At 42.2% G+C, this 17,094-nt stretch overlaps 1 protein-coding gene across 2 annotated transcripts in view; it reads right to left on the bottom strand.

Annotated features, from left to right (window-relative positions):
- Window positions 1-907: 907 nt before the first annotated feature.
- Window positions 908-17,094, bottom strand: part of tagapb (T cell activation RhoGTPase activating protein b) — a 31,789-nt gene continuing 15,602 nt past the window's right edge. The window contains exons 1-13 of one of the 2 annotated variants that reach the window (XM_028605990.1): window positions 14,558-14,575; window positions 13,329-13,499; window positions 10,104-10,268; window positions 8,402-8,443; window positions 7,842-7,926; window positions 7,660-7,713; window positions 7,175-7,238; window positions 6,735-6,886; window positions 6,213-6,374; window positions 4,999-5,108; window positions 4,205-4,391; window positions 3,829-3,910; window positions 908-2,919 (exon numbers count right to left, since the gene is read on the bottom strand). In XM_028605990.1, the coding sequence (XP_028461791.1) occupies window positions 1,772-2,919; window positions 3,829-3,910; window positions 4,205-4,391; window positions 4,999-5,108; window positions 6,213-6,374; window positions 6,735-6,886; window positions 7,175-7,238; window positions 7,660-7,713; window positions 7,842-7,926; window positions 8,402-8,443; window positions 10,104-10,268; window positions 13,329-13,499; window positions 14,558-14,559 (2,424 nt within the window). In that variant the 5' untranslated portion in view covers window positions 14,560-14,575 and the 3' untranslated portion in view covers window positions 908-1,771. Of the gene's footprint in view, window positions 2,920-3,828; window positions 3,911-4,204; window positions 4,392-4,998; window positions 5,109-6,212; window positions 6,375-6,734; window positions 6,887-7,174; window positions 7,239-7,659; window positions 7,714-7,841; window positions 7,927-8,401; window positions 8,444-10,103; window positions 10,269-13,328; window positions 13,500-14,557; window positions 14,576-17,094 lie in introns of those variants that run through there. The other variant, XM_028605989.1, reaches the window with a different exon arrangement.

Raw genomic sequence — 17,094 nt, 5'->3', positions numbered from 1 at the left:
ATAAGAGGCACTTTTAAAGCCTTCTCAATATATTTAAAATTATACTGTTTTGGCAGGGGATAAGTTGAGGTTTGAAACATATGCAATGTTACCACTGTGTTTGGACAAAGGTCTTTCTACAGACAGATCACAGCAGTTTCTTTGCAGAGAATCAACATGCAGCTTATATTGAGCAATCCTTATCCCCACAGTAATGCCCTGATGTTACTTTCTTGTACATCCTACTAACGATTTAAATCATGTGATGTGGCATGTGGTGGCATTGTACTGCCTGATGTTATAAGATCTTCCTGTTTTTTGTTCCCCCTGCACATACATATAGTGTGCATAGAGTTTAACAAATGCCTCTTTGATTCAGGTTTAATAAACATTATATGCCTCACAAATGTAATCACTCCTGCAGGTCTACTGTAATGGATATAATGGATTATATGTTGCTTTGCCCTGTGTAACTGATTATCTATGAGCATTATCAGAAATTATCATTCTTCATCTTACATTTCAACCATTAAATGTTGCTAAATGCTCAGTTTCAGTTTTATTTAAACTTTGGATGAATGAAATTGACTTGTAGGGGAAGGAAGCAATGTGTTAAGACACTCTAGAAAGGAAGGAAGAGAGGTAGCATCAGTTCATCAGAGACAAGAGCAGCAATTCAGAGAAAAACCAAATGTGCCCATGACACCACGTCTCATTTCCTTCTGTTTTAGCATATGCCCCAGAACATGCTGTTCCCTCAATGAGGTCTGTAAGCTTCTGTTATGCAACACATCTAGCAAAGAGAAGTTGAGCCAAACAAGGCACTCTCCATTTTCTTATTCATTCTGTCGCTAATGATTTGACTGGGGTGATTCAGGACCACAACACTAAAAGTTCTCATAGAAACAGAGAAAGAAGACACTTTTTTTACTTTGTTATTTTCTTTAATTGTGTTATTTACCTTTCATTTTACCTAAAACCATTCATGGTGAAATTGCATGATTCTAGAAGACTTCTTGACAAAGATTACACATCTATAGCTATCTCTTGTTATTTACATTTTAGCGTACAAATAAACAAAGCATAGTCTATCACAAGAAAAGTGCTTTTATGTAGTGGAAGAAAAAGACCATGCAAGGTGAAGAGGATTTTCAAAAAGCAAAGAAAACTTTGTGCTTAATGTGCTATACTGTACATACTGTATCTCAAACAAAAAACAAACAGAAAAAAACTCATAGCATATTTTATCCACAGTGAACTGTTTTTCTAGCTTCATTGTGATAGACTATCTATCATAATAATTACATATCTTAAATGTTGTACTCTAAATAGTACTACTGAGAAAGTGCAACCACAGAGGTGGCACATAGCTGACATTCATTCAAAGTGAAACAGTGAAAATTGAACAGACTGGACTTGTACATGTACAAGCATTTCTCTAGCACAGAGCTGCTCAGTGGGCAGAGCCTCAAAAACACAGTTTCTCTGTCTAAACAACTAGAGAACAGTGAAAAGGGAAGGAGTAGGGGAGGAAGTAGCTGATATTATGAAGCCAAGCTCTCTTGCTATCAAAAGAAAACATATATTCCACCAATATTAAGTTATCCAAGTAACAAAGTCAGCCTGGTCAGGATCATGAATGCCGTGTCTCTGAATAAATGAAGATAAAAGAAGCTTGGTGGGTTTTAAGTTGCCGTGTGGAAACAGAGTCTTTGGCTTTGGCCACTGATATTTAACTCCAATGAATGTTTGTATATCTAAAATCCAATCTGTGAAACTGTTTCAAAGTCAATCAAACATAAGACTCCTTGGCGTAAGAAAATTCCTCAAACACAGGCTGGCTACATCTGCGTGACACAACCTCATGACGACCTGCAGACACAGACTCGGACATAGCTCTCTGGCGGAAAGGCCGCCGCTGCTGGACATCGTTGGCTTTGTCATGTGCTGCTTGAGCAAAACAGTCTCTGTTCTGATTGACAGAACAGGTAGGTGGAAAGTCATAGTTCACAGAGGATGGGCGGGACCTTCTTTCCAGCACTATGGCATCGTATACAGTCATTGATCCATACTGTGGAGGAAGGCCCGTGTTCTGCACTGCCTGCTCGTATGATGGAGGCCTGCAGGGAAGCTTGCGGTCCACCTGCTTAAACACTTCAATGGCCGACAAAGGCCGGGGTTTGTGCAGCAGCTCAGCTGGTGGGTCTGCTTCACTCTGAGAGTCCTCCTGGAGAGTTCCACAAGGGAAGGAGTTTTCCTTCTGAGAGTCTTTCTTCACGCTGCTCCTGCTGAAGGCTCCTAAGCTCCTGGTCCGCATTAGGACTTTACTGGCAACTCTCATGGACTGTGAACGCCTCTTCTCATCTGAAATCAGTCTTGGAATGTCCTGCTGAGCCTTTGCAGCCATTGAAGGCTGAGTAGCGGTGTTTGCTCTCCTGAGGCAGGGTGGCGACCCCACAGGGGAGCTGGTGAAGACAGAGCTTTCAGACTGATTAGAGGCAGCGCTCTCAAGGGAAGAGCATGAGCAGTTACCAGCCATGTAGGGCAGTGAATCCATGTTGGAGCTGCTGCTAAGTTTCGGAAAAGACACTGGCCTTGCTCCACCTCGTACTCTGAGCAAGAAGGAGTCGTCCGAGATCTGCTTTTTCAGAGGCTGCTCCTCAAAGTCCCTCCTCTCCATGGAGCAGTCGTCGTGGCTCCTGGAATGGCTGCACAGGCTCTCAAGATCAGCTGACAGGAGGATGATGGGCTCAGAGCAGCGGCGGGTGACTGCTGGCTTCATGTTGAACAGCGCATCAGATGACCAAGAGGAGCTGGGACTGAGAGAGGAAGATGAGCCACTCTCTAAATGTGTGGAGCTGGTACTCTCTCCTGCCTCTCCATCTCCATCTGGGTCGGTGCTGTCATACGCAGAGTCATGATGCTGAGAGGACAGTGAGTCTGCAGAGTGGGAAAAAGGAAGACATGATAAGGATCTTTAATTTTTACAATAGTTATTTTCATATTTTCTCAATTTGTGCAGATACCAATCGAATTTAACTTGAGTTTAAAGGTCCTATGACATGGTGCTCTTTGGATGCTTTTATATAGGCCTTAGTGGTCCCCTAATACTGTATCTGAAGTCTCTTTTATCTAGGCCTTAGTGGTCCCCTAATACTGTATCTGAAGTCTCTTTTATATAGACCTTAGTGGTCCCCTAATACTGTATCTGAAGTCTCTTTTATATAGGCCTTAGTGGTCCCCCAATACTGTATCTGAAGTCTCTTTTATATAGGCCTTAGTGGTCCCCTAATACTGTATCTGAAGTCTCTTTTATATAGACCTTAGTGGTCCCCTAATACTGTATCTGAAGTCTCTTTTATCTAGGCCTTAGTGGTCCCCTAATACTGTATCTGAAGTCTCTTTTATATAGGCCTTAGTGGTTCCCTAATACTGTATCTGAAGTCTCTTTTATATAGACCTTAGTGGTCCACTAATACTGTATCTGAAGTCTTTTTCCCGAAATTCAGTCTTGGTGCAGAGTTACAGCCACTAGAGCCAGTCCCACAATGAGCTTTCCTTAGTATGTGCCATTTCTGTGTCTGTAGCTTTAAATGCTATTGAGGAGGAGAGAGGGGGGGGGCATGGTCTCAAATCTTTGGGAGAGCCAGGAGGGGTATTTCATTTTCCAAGATTTATATTTTACTTAATTCGTTCCTTGCACGATTTATTGTACTTAAAGATTTTTGTGGGTGTTGGGATCATACAGGACAACAATCATATCTGTAAAAGGGCTTTATGATCTAGTTGCTAGTAGAAGCAATATCTAAGCTTTGATAAGACAGGGATTGTTTTGATGTGTAAATGTACCTGCATCGGTATCCAGCAGATTGGGGATATTCTCTCCAAGTATCTCACAATGCTCGATCAGGAACTGAGTTAGGTCTGTGACCTGCAACAAATCAGAAAAAGAAGCACAATAAGTAAAATGAACAACAATATGTATCATATCATCTGTCAAAATTAGATAAAGAATTCAGAAAATCAAAGCTGAAGTTCAGAGCTTATACAGTCCAGACTCAATGCTTTTTCAGTCAAGATAGTGTTTTTTATTAGAACTAAACAAACAGCAAACAAATGTCTGTGCGAGTGTTATCTTACTTATGAAACCTTTTGAGGTTTTCTGCACTGAGAAACCACAAAGCTTCAAAGCACCAAAAGTGAGAAAATATATTCATCTCTCTACCTTCTTCATCTGTTCCTTCTGCTCATCCAGCGGGGTGCCGTCCAGCTGCAGCAGCGTGGGGGCAATACACACCGCAAGGTTGGAGGCGTCCATCTTGTTGGTGTCAGCGCTCTCGAGGATGTGATGGAGGACGCAGACTAGATGCTGCAGGAGGAGTTTGTTGGGTCCCGGGAGATCATCTACCACTCTGTCGGCGGATAGCAAAAGGGGGAAGGAAGAAAGAAAAAAAAAAAAGAGAACAGGAAGAAGACATTAGCTTGCCGCTCTTTTTTTTTAATTTAAAGTGTGTTCCTTCTTTTAAACTGACAACAGACTAAAAATAGAGAAGTGGTTTGTGTTCAGCCTACAGATGGAGGACATTGGGAATGTTCTGCAAAACTACACACAAAATACCCATCAGTTAACTTTTGACCACATAAGCAGCAAAATACCAACTGATTTCCTTTTATATATAAATGTCATAGTACACATTGAATCTCACAGTCGCAGGCAAATGGCACTGTCTCGATATCGTCACCTTCCTAAAATAATTGCCTAAGTCATTTTTTCAGGTATTTCAGAAAACACAAAAAATAAAACTGCCTAAGTCACATGCTTGACATAGGCAATTATACTAAAGGTGTAGAATCACATGACCTGTTCAACTGAGGATGTAGGACATTTTACCAGAGGTGGCCATCACCATGAGGAGATGATTTAGGGAACAAAATAATTTTTGTTAAAAAATGACTTAGGCAATTATTTTAGGAAGGTGACGATATGCAGGTATCAGGTAGCAGGTATTGATTGCTTACTTTTTGATTTCCAGAGCTCTCTGCTGGGTGCTGTCATTGTTCAGAGCTACCATCCACTTGTCATAAAGTGCAGACACCAGCAGGCTGCCAGGAAGTTCCTTCAGAAAACTCTGCAACAAACAGACAGGGACAGTAATAAGTAACAGTACTTCCAAAAAGAAATTATCTGGAGTAGAGATGTTCCGATATCGATACTAGTATCGGTATTGGCTCCGATACTGCCTAAAACACTGGTATCGGGAAGTACTGGAGTTTATGCACCGATCCGATACTACGTAATAAAATCCTAAAGAAAATCTACATTAAAGTAGTTAATTTATGTTTTTTTTCCGTTATAAATGACTGTCAAATTGCATAATAAAAGTTCTGTGGCATTCATTGTTTGTGTTTGTTCATGTTTCACAAAGAGTTTAACCTAAGCCAGCCCGACAACAAAGATAGAAATAATATCACATCCATACAGGGATAGTAGTATACAGCTGTTAAAACATAATAAAATATATGACACACTGGTATCGGATCGGTACTCGGTATCGTCCGATACGCAAGTTCAGGTATCAGAATCGGTATCGGGAAGCAAAAAATGGTATCGGGCCATCTCTAATCTGGAGTGAGACTCAAACTAAACTGGTGCTTGTCTTTAGGATTGGGTGTGGCTGAGAACAAAAATACCTTAAAGGTATACAGACTTAATTAAATTTAGTGTATTATGTTATCGCGCATTAAATATCATCTGGTAGTTGTTGTGGAACAGTGGTGGAGAGTAACTAAGAGCTGTACTTAAGTACTCTCCTGAGGTACTGAGTATTTCCATCATATGTTGCTATACTTGTACTCCACTACATTTCAGAGAGAAATATTGTATATAGGTAGATACTTTTGATGCTCATACTTATGTACCTTATTTGATTTGAATGCAGGTCTTTCTGTATCAGGATATTTCTACACTGCGTGACTTTTTACTCAAGTAAAAGATTGAGGTCGTCTCCCACCACTGTGGTAGTAGAAGTAGTGGTAGTATAGTAGTTGTAGCAGCAGCAGCAGCTGCAGTAGTTGTGGTTGTGGTGGTAACGGTCACATAGTCAAAGGTATCACGTTAAATAGTAGTTATATCACTGCTACTGGTGTAGCAAGTACTGTGGCAGTAGTGGTTATATACAGAAGTATATATTTATAGGGGTATGATATAAAACGGGAACAGCATGGGAACGTACTTTGAGTAGCCCGACGAGCAGGACGACCGGCTGGCCCTCCAAGTCCACCTCCAGGCCGCTGTTGAGTTGTTCTCTGATGTCCCGCATGTTCTTGTTGTTGCACGGTTTCCGAAACACTCCCTCGGTGGACGGCCCTCTCTTCCTCAGCAAGAGCAGCACCTTCTGGTGAAAGGAGAGGAGAGAGGTGAGATTATCATAGTGAAAAACAAACTTTTTGCGTGCATGTGTGTGTGTGTGTGTGTGTGTGTGTGTTGAGAATTAATCAACGTGCTGGTCTTGCACTGACATGCTTTTTTGTCCTTAAAGGTCAGCTAAGTAGGTGCTTGGTCATTTTTCACAAGCTGATTTGTATTCAGCCTTCAGTAGTTCTAGTCCTTATAGTCTGTGGTGACATACAGTAATTTTCAGGAACAAATCACAATTTGTTCTGGATGTAAGCAGCTTAGCTCTTCGTCTTAAGAGAAACTTGGCTGGCAAGAGGAAGTGATAAGATCTGACATTTAAGATAGAAAGTCAACTTACTGAGACTGGTTTGGGAAGTGAGCATTCGTCTGGGCATATATTGCTGAGGGGCTGTCCAAACAGCCGAGGCTTGGGGTCGGTATCTGATCGGCATGCTTTGTTGTTGAAACCAGAGCCATTTCTGAACCTCCTCACCAGGTTCCACTTGGTTTCTGATGGGAGCAGAAACGTTTTATTAGACATTTTATATTAAACTTACAGATTGAAACGTTTTTTCTAATCACAATTTCAAATCCGCAACAAAACCAGATGTGCAAGAGTCGAAGCAACATTGGAGCCAATGTGTCAAAAACAAACTTCAGTTTTCTTCACTTGCTCACTCTTATCAGTTATTAGATTTCCCTTTTCTGTCTCGGTGGTTGTTCTCTGTGGTGTCATCTCTATACATGGCACAATTAATGAGCCCCTCCCTAAAACAAAACTGCCAATTTCAAACTCACCAATGACATGCTTGTCCTCCTTGTTATTCAACTGCTTTGACACAGCAGAGGTATTTGCGTTGCCCTGGCAACAAAATAAAGAAAAAGTGATGTGATGATGAGTATGCAAAAGGAACATATGCATGCAGACGGACACAGGGAGAGCGGGGGGGGTTGTGTTTTCTGCACCGCCCGGAAGCACACACCACGCTCGCCATTCATGCCTACTAACACGTGAATGAGTTAGAGTAAAATAATCATAGGACAAAAGACAAGGCAACCAGGTGTATCATTATTTATCATCTTCAAGTGTAAAATCTTTTACATTTGCTTGTAAATTGTGATTTGGCTGTAGTTTTTTCAGCTACAGTAAATGCATTTCATAAGCTATGTAAATCCATTAAATATGTCTAATGTTGCCTCCTGTGTCTTTCACAAACAAACAGTTGTTTGGCTTGAATATCTCTAACCCAAGAAGCTAGTGAAAAGGATTTTTTTTTACTTACATCAAGTGAAAACTCAATGAATTGTTCCATGCCACCTCCTGTTAGAGTTTTAGTCTAAAAGATATTTTTTTTGGGGGGGAGAGAGAGAGACGGGGACAGAGAGAGAGATAATTTAGTAAAAGCTATTTTTTAAATATTTTGGTTTCTATTGAACATGGCAGAGTGGGCAGTGAGAGACTTACCGTGATGCTGCTACTCAAAACCTTCATGAGGACGTCTGGAGGGGAAGAAGCACAACCACCTCTCGCTTTTGCGTCTTTAATTTTTCTGTGAGGAAGAAAAAGTTTTGTCGTCAAACTCTTTGCACCCTATGCCTATGAGTATTAACACTTTTTAGTTAGCATTTTGATTTTACACAACCACACACAACATGTTTATTATTTGACATTTTTATTAACAGTGGATTGATATAATGCTATTACGTACTTCCATGTCTATTTACTTATAAGTGACAAAATGAACAGTGTTATTCATTATTTAAAGATGTTATCTTGCCGTAATCGTCTAAATCATTTATTATTAAAGCATGATGTTTCCAAATTCAATTGAAACGGAGGATTATATTTATCCAGCTCATAATTGTGTACTGCCTGCAGCAATACTACGTTGTCAACATTGATCAAAATGGCTTTACAATGTAGCTTGAATACGGTCCAACTCTTATAATGAGAATTGAAAGGATATTTTCTTGATAACAAATAGATTGTTATTTGCCTAATCAGAGAATAACGTTGTTTCTTACCTGTGAAGAGTATCTAACCAGTGTTCTTTCACCTCAGGCGAGCTGTGGGCAAAATAACAGCATGGTACGAGTTACTAATCCACAGAGAGAATCAAACAGGCCAGCAGATACAGCGGGACATATGAGACAAAGTGCGCACAGTCTCTTTTAACAACTCCGGTGGAAACTATAACTCAGTCAGTCATGGGAACAGGAAGCAGCGTCACGGCGACTCCCACCAGACACCTTCCACTTCCTCCTAGACTAGGTTTGATGCGGCTGGTGTCCACCAGTGGAAACATGATGACGAAACAGATACGTGTGCCTACATGTGCACCTGAAGGGCTTCACCTTTTTACAAACCTGTTATTCACTGTGGCCTCATTAATGCCAGGCAGTATCATATGGCTGTGTGAACATTGAGCAAGTGTCAACAAGTGAGCACAGCACATGGTTTCTCGCCCATGATCACCTCCATGTGAGCGAGAAGGAAACTTTCGCACACTGAATCATTACCAGAGACAAACCATCATTTTCAGAAAGCAATTGGCATCTTGTTTTCACACAAAGCAACTCAAATCTCAACAGGGGATTCATCAACTTCTTGGAATACATAGCGAGTCAAAATCAAAGAGCTTCATGGTTTTATTAATTACTTTGCGAGAAATGTGGGAGTCAATGAACAACCTAAGTGACTGCCACATTTCTCCACTGGTGCCATTTAGTGCCTTTGATGAGACAGACGACTTGACTTTTACTGTAAAGAAACATTTCATTCCTTTTAGTCAATTACACTGTCTAGAGAAAAAGAAAGAGGCAGAGTTACTCCTGCACTTCATCTTTATTGTAAAGGCCAGCATTTCTACAAAAGTCAGCTGATGTTAATCCCCTTACATGATGATTGGTTTGGTGGCCAGCTTCGCACTTCCTATTTTGCAACCTCTTGTCTTGTGATGCTGCAGGGAGGACTTTCTATCGCCACTTCCCTGTTTTCATCAAGGCCACAGATCATCTGACCGTTTACTACAATGTGTGAATATTCCATGAACAGCCTCAGATTTTATACATTCAATTCATTTCAATTTTATTTATAGTATCAAATCATAACAAGAGTTATCTCGAGACACTTTACAGATAGAGTAGGTCTAGACCACACTCTATAATTTACAAAGACCCAACAATTCCAGTGATTCCCTCAAGAGCAAGCATTAGCAGTGGCTAATGCGACAGTGGTGAGGAAAAACTCCCTTTTTAGGAAGAAACCTCGGCAGACCCAGACTCTTGGTAGGCGGCGTCTGCCAGTGCCGGTTGGGGATGTGATATATATATATATATATATATATATATATATATATATATATATATATATATATATATAGGACATTCATGATGCATTTTGCAGGTAAAAAAAAAAAGATTAAACCATGAATCGTCACCAATATAAAGAAAAAAAAAGCAAGATTGCTTTTTTTTTTGCCCACCCAGCTCTACTTATAGCGCATTTCCCAAAATGTCACATACCTTTAAAGAGAAATCTCCTGATCAGAGGTTAATTTAGATCTGGGAGTGAAGGATTCCAGTTAAGAGCAGGATTAGGTTGTAGGAGGAAGGATAACAATAAACTGAATCATGCTTGTGCATGTTATTCAGGCACGTATATGTGAATTAAAACACTCAACGCGCTGCTGTGTGTATGTGAGTCATCTGCTACGTGTCCACTCACCCAAAACACACCAAACAAAAAGTGAGATCCCAGGCCAAGACGAGGGTCACCCTGAGGTCAATATCCCCCGTCGTTCCCTCCTCTTCCTCCGGTTCGTCTTCAAAACCATAAAGCCAGATGTCCTCGAGCCTCACCCTGTGCTTTAGACGATAGCTGGCAGTCGACCTGTTTAAACAGAAGCAGAAGATTTTTTTCAAGAATGAAATGCAGGTTTCATTTCCTGAATTCCCCCCTTCTTTCCCTTCTACAGATTTTGGATAGAAGGTCTTTCTTCTCACAAGCAACAGGTCTTCTCTTTTTAAGAAAACGTTGGAGCTGAGAAATAAACAAAGACATACATGTGGTATTTATCACGGAGGAGCTCCTTTTGAAAAGTGCACCTTCAAACAATCAAAGGTATAGCATTCATCTCTACAGACTCAGTAACTCCGTCTTCCACTTGAATTATAAAATTGATTGTTGTACATAAAAAAATAGCGAACAAAGGAAGCCCAAAAATTGCTCTTGTGATGCTTTTGTGGACATTTTGTCAGGGCAGGAAAATCATTACAAGGCCTGCTAGTTAACTTTTTTAGAAGGGTTTAAAAAGTCCTTGAACAGGTGATAAAATGTAACAAGTAATGGTGTGCATGAAAAGCTTTTTTAAGTGGTTCAAAACCAGCTTTTGACAAAAGGTGTCTAGTAAATGATTAGAGGGGAATCGGATGTTAACAGTAACTCATCGTGACCCTGCTGGCCTCTGCGTATTTGCAGCAGAGGCATGCTGACTGGATCCTGCAGCGCTGATAGATTTGAAGGGAAAATAGATGAGTCAGATAAGGATGACCTTCGAGATTCAGAAGGTGTTATGGTATAGAAATAGAAAGAGAGAGAGAGAGAGAGAGAGAGAGAGAGAGAGAATTGATGTGCAACTGACCATAGGTATAGAAAGGCTGTGAGAAATAAACACAGTCACAGGACCCCACAGCCCCATTGTTGCCTTTGATAGCATCATTTTCACAGCACACAGCACAAATAGCTTTGCTATATTCTATTTAACAATACTACCCTGCCCTAATAATATACAGCCCCTAGTTCTCCAAATCAATTGCTATGTGATTAACATTAGCATAACAGCAGATGTAGCCTAATAAATAAAGGTCTTAAGGCCATTCTACGACAAGGCCACAAGATTAGGTATTAATCACCGCCTTGAAGGAATAGTTCATACACTTATTTGTGATGAGAAGAAACATACTGAGTCAGGATGTATTTAGTTTAGCACAGCATACAGCCTGGAAACATGGGGGGACCAGCTATCCGGGCTACAGCAGTTCAAAAATAAACCTACAAACAAGTTTTGTTTGTTTTAGGGAATGAGAAATAAAATTATTCACTTCATTGCAGACTCAAAGAGATAGAAGATCAACACCACTCTCATGTCATTAGAATGAAGTTATAAGCCAGGAGGCGTTTAGTTTAGCTTAGCTTAAAAACTAACTAAACTAACAGACTTTACAATTCTGTTGGTTTACATAATGTAACAAACAAGTTACGTTTTAATAAGTGAGCTTAAGATGCAGATTTGGTTAACTTTGGACAAAACCAGGCTAGTAGTTTACTCTTGTTTCCAGTCCTACTTGCTGAGAATCAGATGTGTGTTTAGTTTAAGCTACTGTAGGAGGTGATTAGCCTATTTTAGCTTAAAAACTTAAAATCTCTTTTTTCTAAACAAACAAAGGTGTTTTAGAGGTCACAGGACCCCACGGTGTTTTAGAGGTGTTTATGGGCATTTATTTGAACTTTGCATGGAGTCAGGCTAGCTTCTATTCTTACACTAAGCTACAGTAAGTTGACTGGCCACTGGCTGGAGTTTCACATGTATTATACAGATATGAGAAGGGTATCAATCTTGTCATCTAACTCTCTCTCTCAAAGAAAATAAAAGATTGAACTATTCTTTTAATGCTGTTATGGTGCTTATTCAAACAATTTCTACTTGAAACAGGTTTGTTGGGGCCTCCAGAGGTCTGGTTGATAATCCAGTCTTGTGAAAAAGAACATAAAATAACATAATTAAGGTTTATTTTTTCAGACTTTAGAAAGCTCCCTCGAGAGCCACATTGGGCCTATGTTTTTAAAGGTGGGCTGGTAAACTAAACTTCTCAACAAAACAAAATGAACGCTGAATAGTACTGTGTACAATCATCTCTAGAAGTAATGAATGATCATATGTATATATATACTCAAAAGCCTCCAAAGTCTGTTTACTCTATTGTACTGTAGTCCCAGCTGTGCGTACTGGAACAGTGGGCAGGTTGTGGTACACAGATGAGTGTGATTGTCCTCCCACTCAAGAGCTATAAAACTTCCACCGGCTTTGACAAACAGCTCTAATCTGACTAAGATGAGCACAACTTAATGCTTGTTTATTAATATGTTCTCGAAATTATGATGGGTAGAAATCTGCAAGATAATGATGTTTTCATCCTACAGGAACAAAGGAAAGGGAAGTTTTCATTGTACCCACTGATAATAACAAAAATGTAATTATAATTGTCTCTAGGTATGTGTTATGAGTTGTCTAATTTCAAGATAGATTTTAAATGATTTTAGATTTTGTCATTTGCGAGACAAATTAACCAGCATTTAAAAGTGAAAGTAGGCTATACCTCATACACTTTGTTTGTTTTAAAGGCAACAGAACTTCAGTTGAAGATGTGGTGAAATTACTTTTTGACTAGTACGTGATACAGAGTGCACTGTAAAAAATAAAAAAATAAAAAAATAAAAAATTATTATTGTTATTATTACTATTTGGGGGGGGCTTAGGAACAGTTTATGGTAGCTTCAGCGCCCCTAAAATATGCCTAACGACTTCCCTGAGATGAAGGTTTTCCCCTCACATGACTCCACTCCACATGGAGGGAACCACCATGCTTTCTTCTTCTGTTAGTCTAGAGTCAGAGTGACTGAACACAAACTGTTTTGTGTGCTGGGAGATTCCCTAACAGTCCGAGTGCAGTCCAAAAATACACGTTTTGTTTTTACTTCCTCTTTCACTCTCCCATTCTAACAAATATGTGAAATTTTCACCAGAAAGTTATTTAAATACCAAATCAGTGTCAGTCATTTGTGTCAGTTGAGTTAGTAGTTTCTTAGTGGTAAGTTTTGTTCCGTGGACACAATTCTTTAATTTTCTTCGAAACCTTTCTGGGATATACTATATATATCTACACTTCTTACTTGAGTTTAGCGAAGACAATGACATCGCTGAAGAGGAACAGGTGTCTCTCCTTGGTCTTCGAGCCCTCGGTGACCTGAACAGTTTCGTCCAGCAGCAGCTCTCCATTCTCACTGGTGAGGCCAAGGACGAATGGACTCTGCTCCATAGAGACCCAGCAGGAAGCCTCCTCCCTGAGAGAAAAAAACTAGGTTCACAACATTTTTCAATCGCTTAATGGCATAAAACGGTCGGGGGCCATTGGAGTATATGAAATAGTTATTGTCACTGACCTTTAACTGTGATTTTGTCTATAATTCTAAAATAAATTGACATTTTGGTGTTACAGTAAATGGCTTTTAATGGAAAGTAATACCACAAAACATCCTTGAAGTTTGCACATGATGGGAAAACTACTAACTTAACAAGAAGCCGTGCTTGGTTGACAGAAGTAAGATTCAAAGAACCAAACTTCTCAAACACAGTGTAAATGTAGAGATTTTAAGTTTAACATTTTGTGAAGAAAATGTTTATTTGCTTTCTTGCCCCGAGAATGAGAGATGAAAAGATTGATACCGCTCTCGTGTCTTTACTGTAATTATGAAGCTGTAGCCAAGAGACCATTAGCTTAGGTTAGCATGAAGACTGAAAACAGTGGGAAAATCTCAGATCGCCATAAATTGACATTTTTGTACAGAATTAACACCTAGATTTTAAGTGTCAACTAGTGAGCTTTACATGCGCTTTTTGTAACCTTGGGACAGAGCCAAGCCAGCTTTTGAGCTGCAAAGAAGCTCTGGACGCCCTGTCGAGGACGCTTGTCAAAAAGTCCGAGGAAGCTGTTTGACGCTTTGGCCGCTCTGACGTGGGAGCATTCTTCGATCATGTGCAATACACGATTGAAGAAAAAGCACAAGCAGCCACTGCACGGCCAATACACTGACACTAGAAACCTTTTATAAATTACATATATAAGGACATCATTTGTATTGTTTGTTGGTCACAGCGGTGTCTGTTAGCAGTTAGCCGCTGAACCGCAGCAGAATGCAGGCAGAGCGAGCAGCCGCCAGCTGTTGACCCGTGTAGGACTTCACTGTGAGCGGACTGTTTAGAGACCATGTGACGGCACGTTAACTGGTCCCTATACGCAAACAACGTTACATCATAAATGATAGGGGAACCCAGCAACGGCGATTATGAGATTTCCCTTCATTTTCATGGAACTAATGTCTTGGTAGGAACAAAAGTTTACATCGTATGTTTCTCCAGAATCAGCCAGCGAGAAGGACGTCTATATTCCGATTGGTTGCTGCCGTTTCCCGCTGCTTGCCGCTGAACCGCGTCATAGCTCATTACCATAAAGTTGACCAAAGTTCAACTTTCTGATTGACGCTCAAAACGCCCAAAACGCGACGCCGACAGTTTTGACGCTCCTTGCAGCTGAGAGAAGCCAGCTTCCATTGAAAATTAATGACTTCCGATATCTTTAGACGCCCAAGTCGGCGGCGGTGTGTACGTACAGTTATGCTAAAGAAGCTAACAATCAACAACAGTAAAAACAGTTGTAGTTTTACGAGAGTTTATGGGCGACACCCATAAACCCAAACCTTTGTCATTTTTACACCTCAGTTCTAAAAGCAAAGCAATGCTAGCTGGTGAATTAAGCTAATGTTAACAATCTCTTGGTTGTAGCTTGATATTTATCCTAGGCATGAGAGTGGTATGGATCTTAACAACTCTGCAAGAAAGAGAAATTAATGCTCAACTTTATTTTTTGTCTGTCTAAGGATTAGATGCACAAAGAGGTGACTGAAGACTGTCACAGCTTACATATGATTTCATAACATAGTGAACCATCACCTTATCGTGGTGGAGAGGTTTGTGTGTCTCTGTGAACCTGAGGGCTGTGTTGTCTGGAGCTTTGTGCTCCTGGTAGGGTCTCCCAAGGCAAAGTGGTCTCAGGTGAGGGGCCAGACAAAGAATGGTTCAAAAACCCCAATGAAGAAGCAAGGTAGAGATGGAGTGACCCTGCCCGGAGGAAGCCCGGGGCCCCCGTCTGGAGCCAGGCCCAGACGGCGGGCTCGTCGGCGAGCGCCTGGTGGCCGGGTTTGCCACGGAGCCCGGCCGGGCACAGCCCGAACAAGCTACGTGGCTCCCATCTCTCCAGCCCATGGGCCCACCACCTGTGGGAGGAACCGTTGGGGTCGGGTGCGATGCCACATGGGTGGCAGTGAAGGTCAGGGGCCTCGACGGACCAGACCCGGGCGGCAGACGCTGGCTCTGGGGACGTGGAACGTCACCTCTCTGTGGGGGAAGGAGCCGGAACTGGTGCGGGAGGTGGAGCGCTACCGGTTAGATCTGGTGGGGCTTACCTCTACGCACAGTCTCGGTTCTGGAACCATACTCCTGGATAGGGGTTGGACTCTTTTCTTCTCCGGAGTTGCCCAGGGTGTGAGGCGCCGGGGCGGGTGTGGGGATACTCACAAGCCCCGGCTGAGCGCCGCTGTGTTGGAGTTTACCCCGTGGACGAGAGGGTCGCCTCCCTACGCCTGCGGGTTGTGGGGGGGAAAACTCTGACTGTTGTTTGTGCATATGCACCAAACAGGAGTTCGGAGTATTCGGCCTTCTTGGAGACCTTGACTGGAGTCCTGCATGGGGCAGAGCTGTCAACCGATCACCATCTGGTGGTGAGTTGGGTCAGGGGGTGGGGGAAGACTCTGGACAGACCTGGTAAGCCCAAACGTGTAGTGCGGGTAAATTGGGAACGTCTGGAGGAGGCCCCTGTCCGACAGACTTTCAACTCACACCTCCGGGCGGAGCTTTTTCGTTGCATCCCTGTGGAGGCTGGGGGCATTGAACCCGAGTGGACAATGTTCAAAGTTTCCATTGCTGAAGCTGCGGCGAGGAGCTGTGGTCTTAGGATCTTAGGTGCCTCAAGGGGCGGTAACCCACGAACACCGTGGTGGACACCAGTGGTCAGGGAAGCCGTCCGACTGAAGAAGGAGTCCTTCCGGGATATGTTATCTCGGAGGACTCGGAGGCAGTTGCAGGGTACCGAAGGGCCCGAAGGGCTGCAGCCTCTGCCGTGAAAGAGGCAAAGCAGCGGGTGTGGGAGAAGTTTGGAGAAGACATGGAGAAGGACTTTCGGTCGGCACCAAAGTGCTTCTGGAAAACTGTTCGCCACCTCAGGAGGGGGAAGGGAACCATCCAAGCTGTGTACAGTAAAGATGGGACACTGTTGACCTCCACTGAGGAGGTAATAGGGCGGGTGGAAGGAGCACTTTGAGGAACTCCTGAATCCGACTAATACGCCTCTATGTTAGAGGCAGAGCTGGAGGATAACGGGGATTGTCGTCGATTTCACAGGCGGAAGTCACTGATGTAGTCAAACAACTACACAGTGGCAAAGCCCGGGGATTGATGAGATCCGTCCAGAAATGCTCAAGGCTCTGGGTGTGGAGGGGTTGTCCTGGTTGACACGCCTCTTCAACATTGCGTGGAAGTCTGGGACGGTGCCAAAGGAGTGGCAGACTGGGGTGGTGGTTCCTCTTTTTTAAAAGGGGGGACCAGAGGGTGTGTGCCAATTATAGGGTATCACACTTCTCAGCCTCCCTGGTAAAGTCTACTCCAAGGTGTTGGAAAGGAGGGTTCGGCCGATAGTCGAACCTCGGGTTGAGGAGGAACAATGCGGATTCCGTCCTGGTCGTGGAACAACGGACCAGCTCTTCACTCTCGCAAGGATCCTGGAGGGAGCCTGGGAGTATGCCCAACCGGGTCTACATGTGTTTT

Source organism: Perca flavescens, chromosome 18 (assembly GCF_004354835.1).
Source record: "Perca flavescens isolate YP-PL-M2 chromosome 18, PFLA_1.0, whole genome shotgun sequence".
Classification (NCBI taxonomy): domain Eukaryota; kingdom Metazoa; phylum Chordata; class Actinopteri; order Perciformes; family Percidae; genus Perca; species Perca flavescens.
Note: the sequence above shows the minus strand (reverse complement) of the source record. Positions and strands in the feature narration are given on the sequence as shown.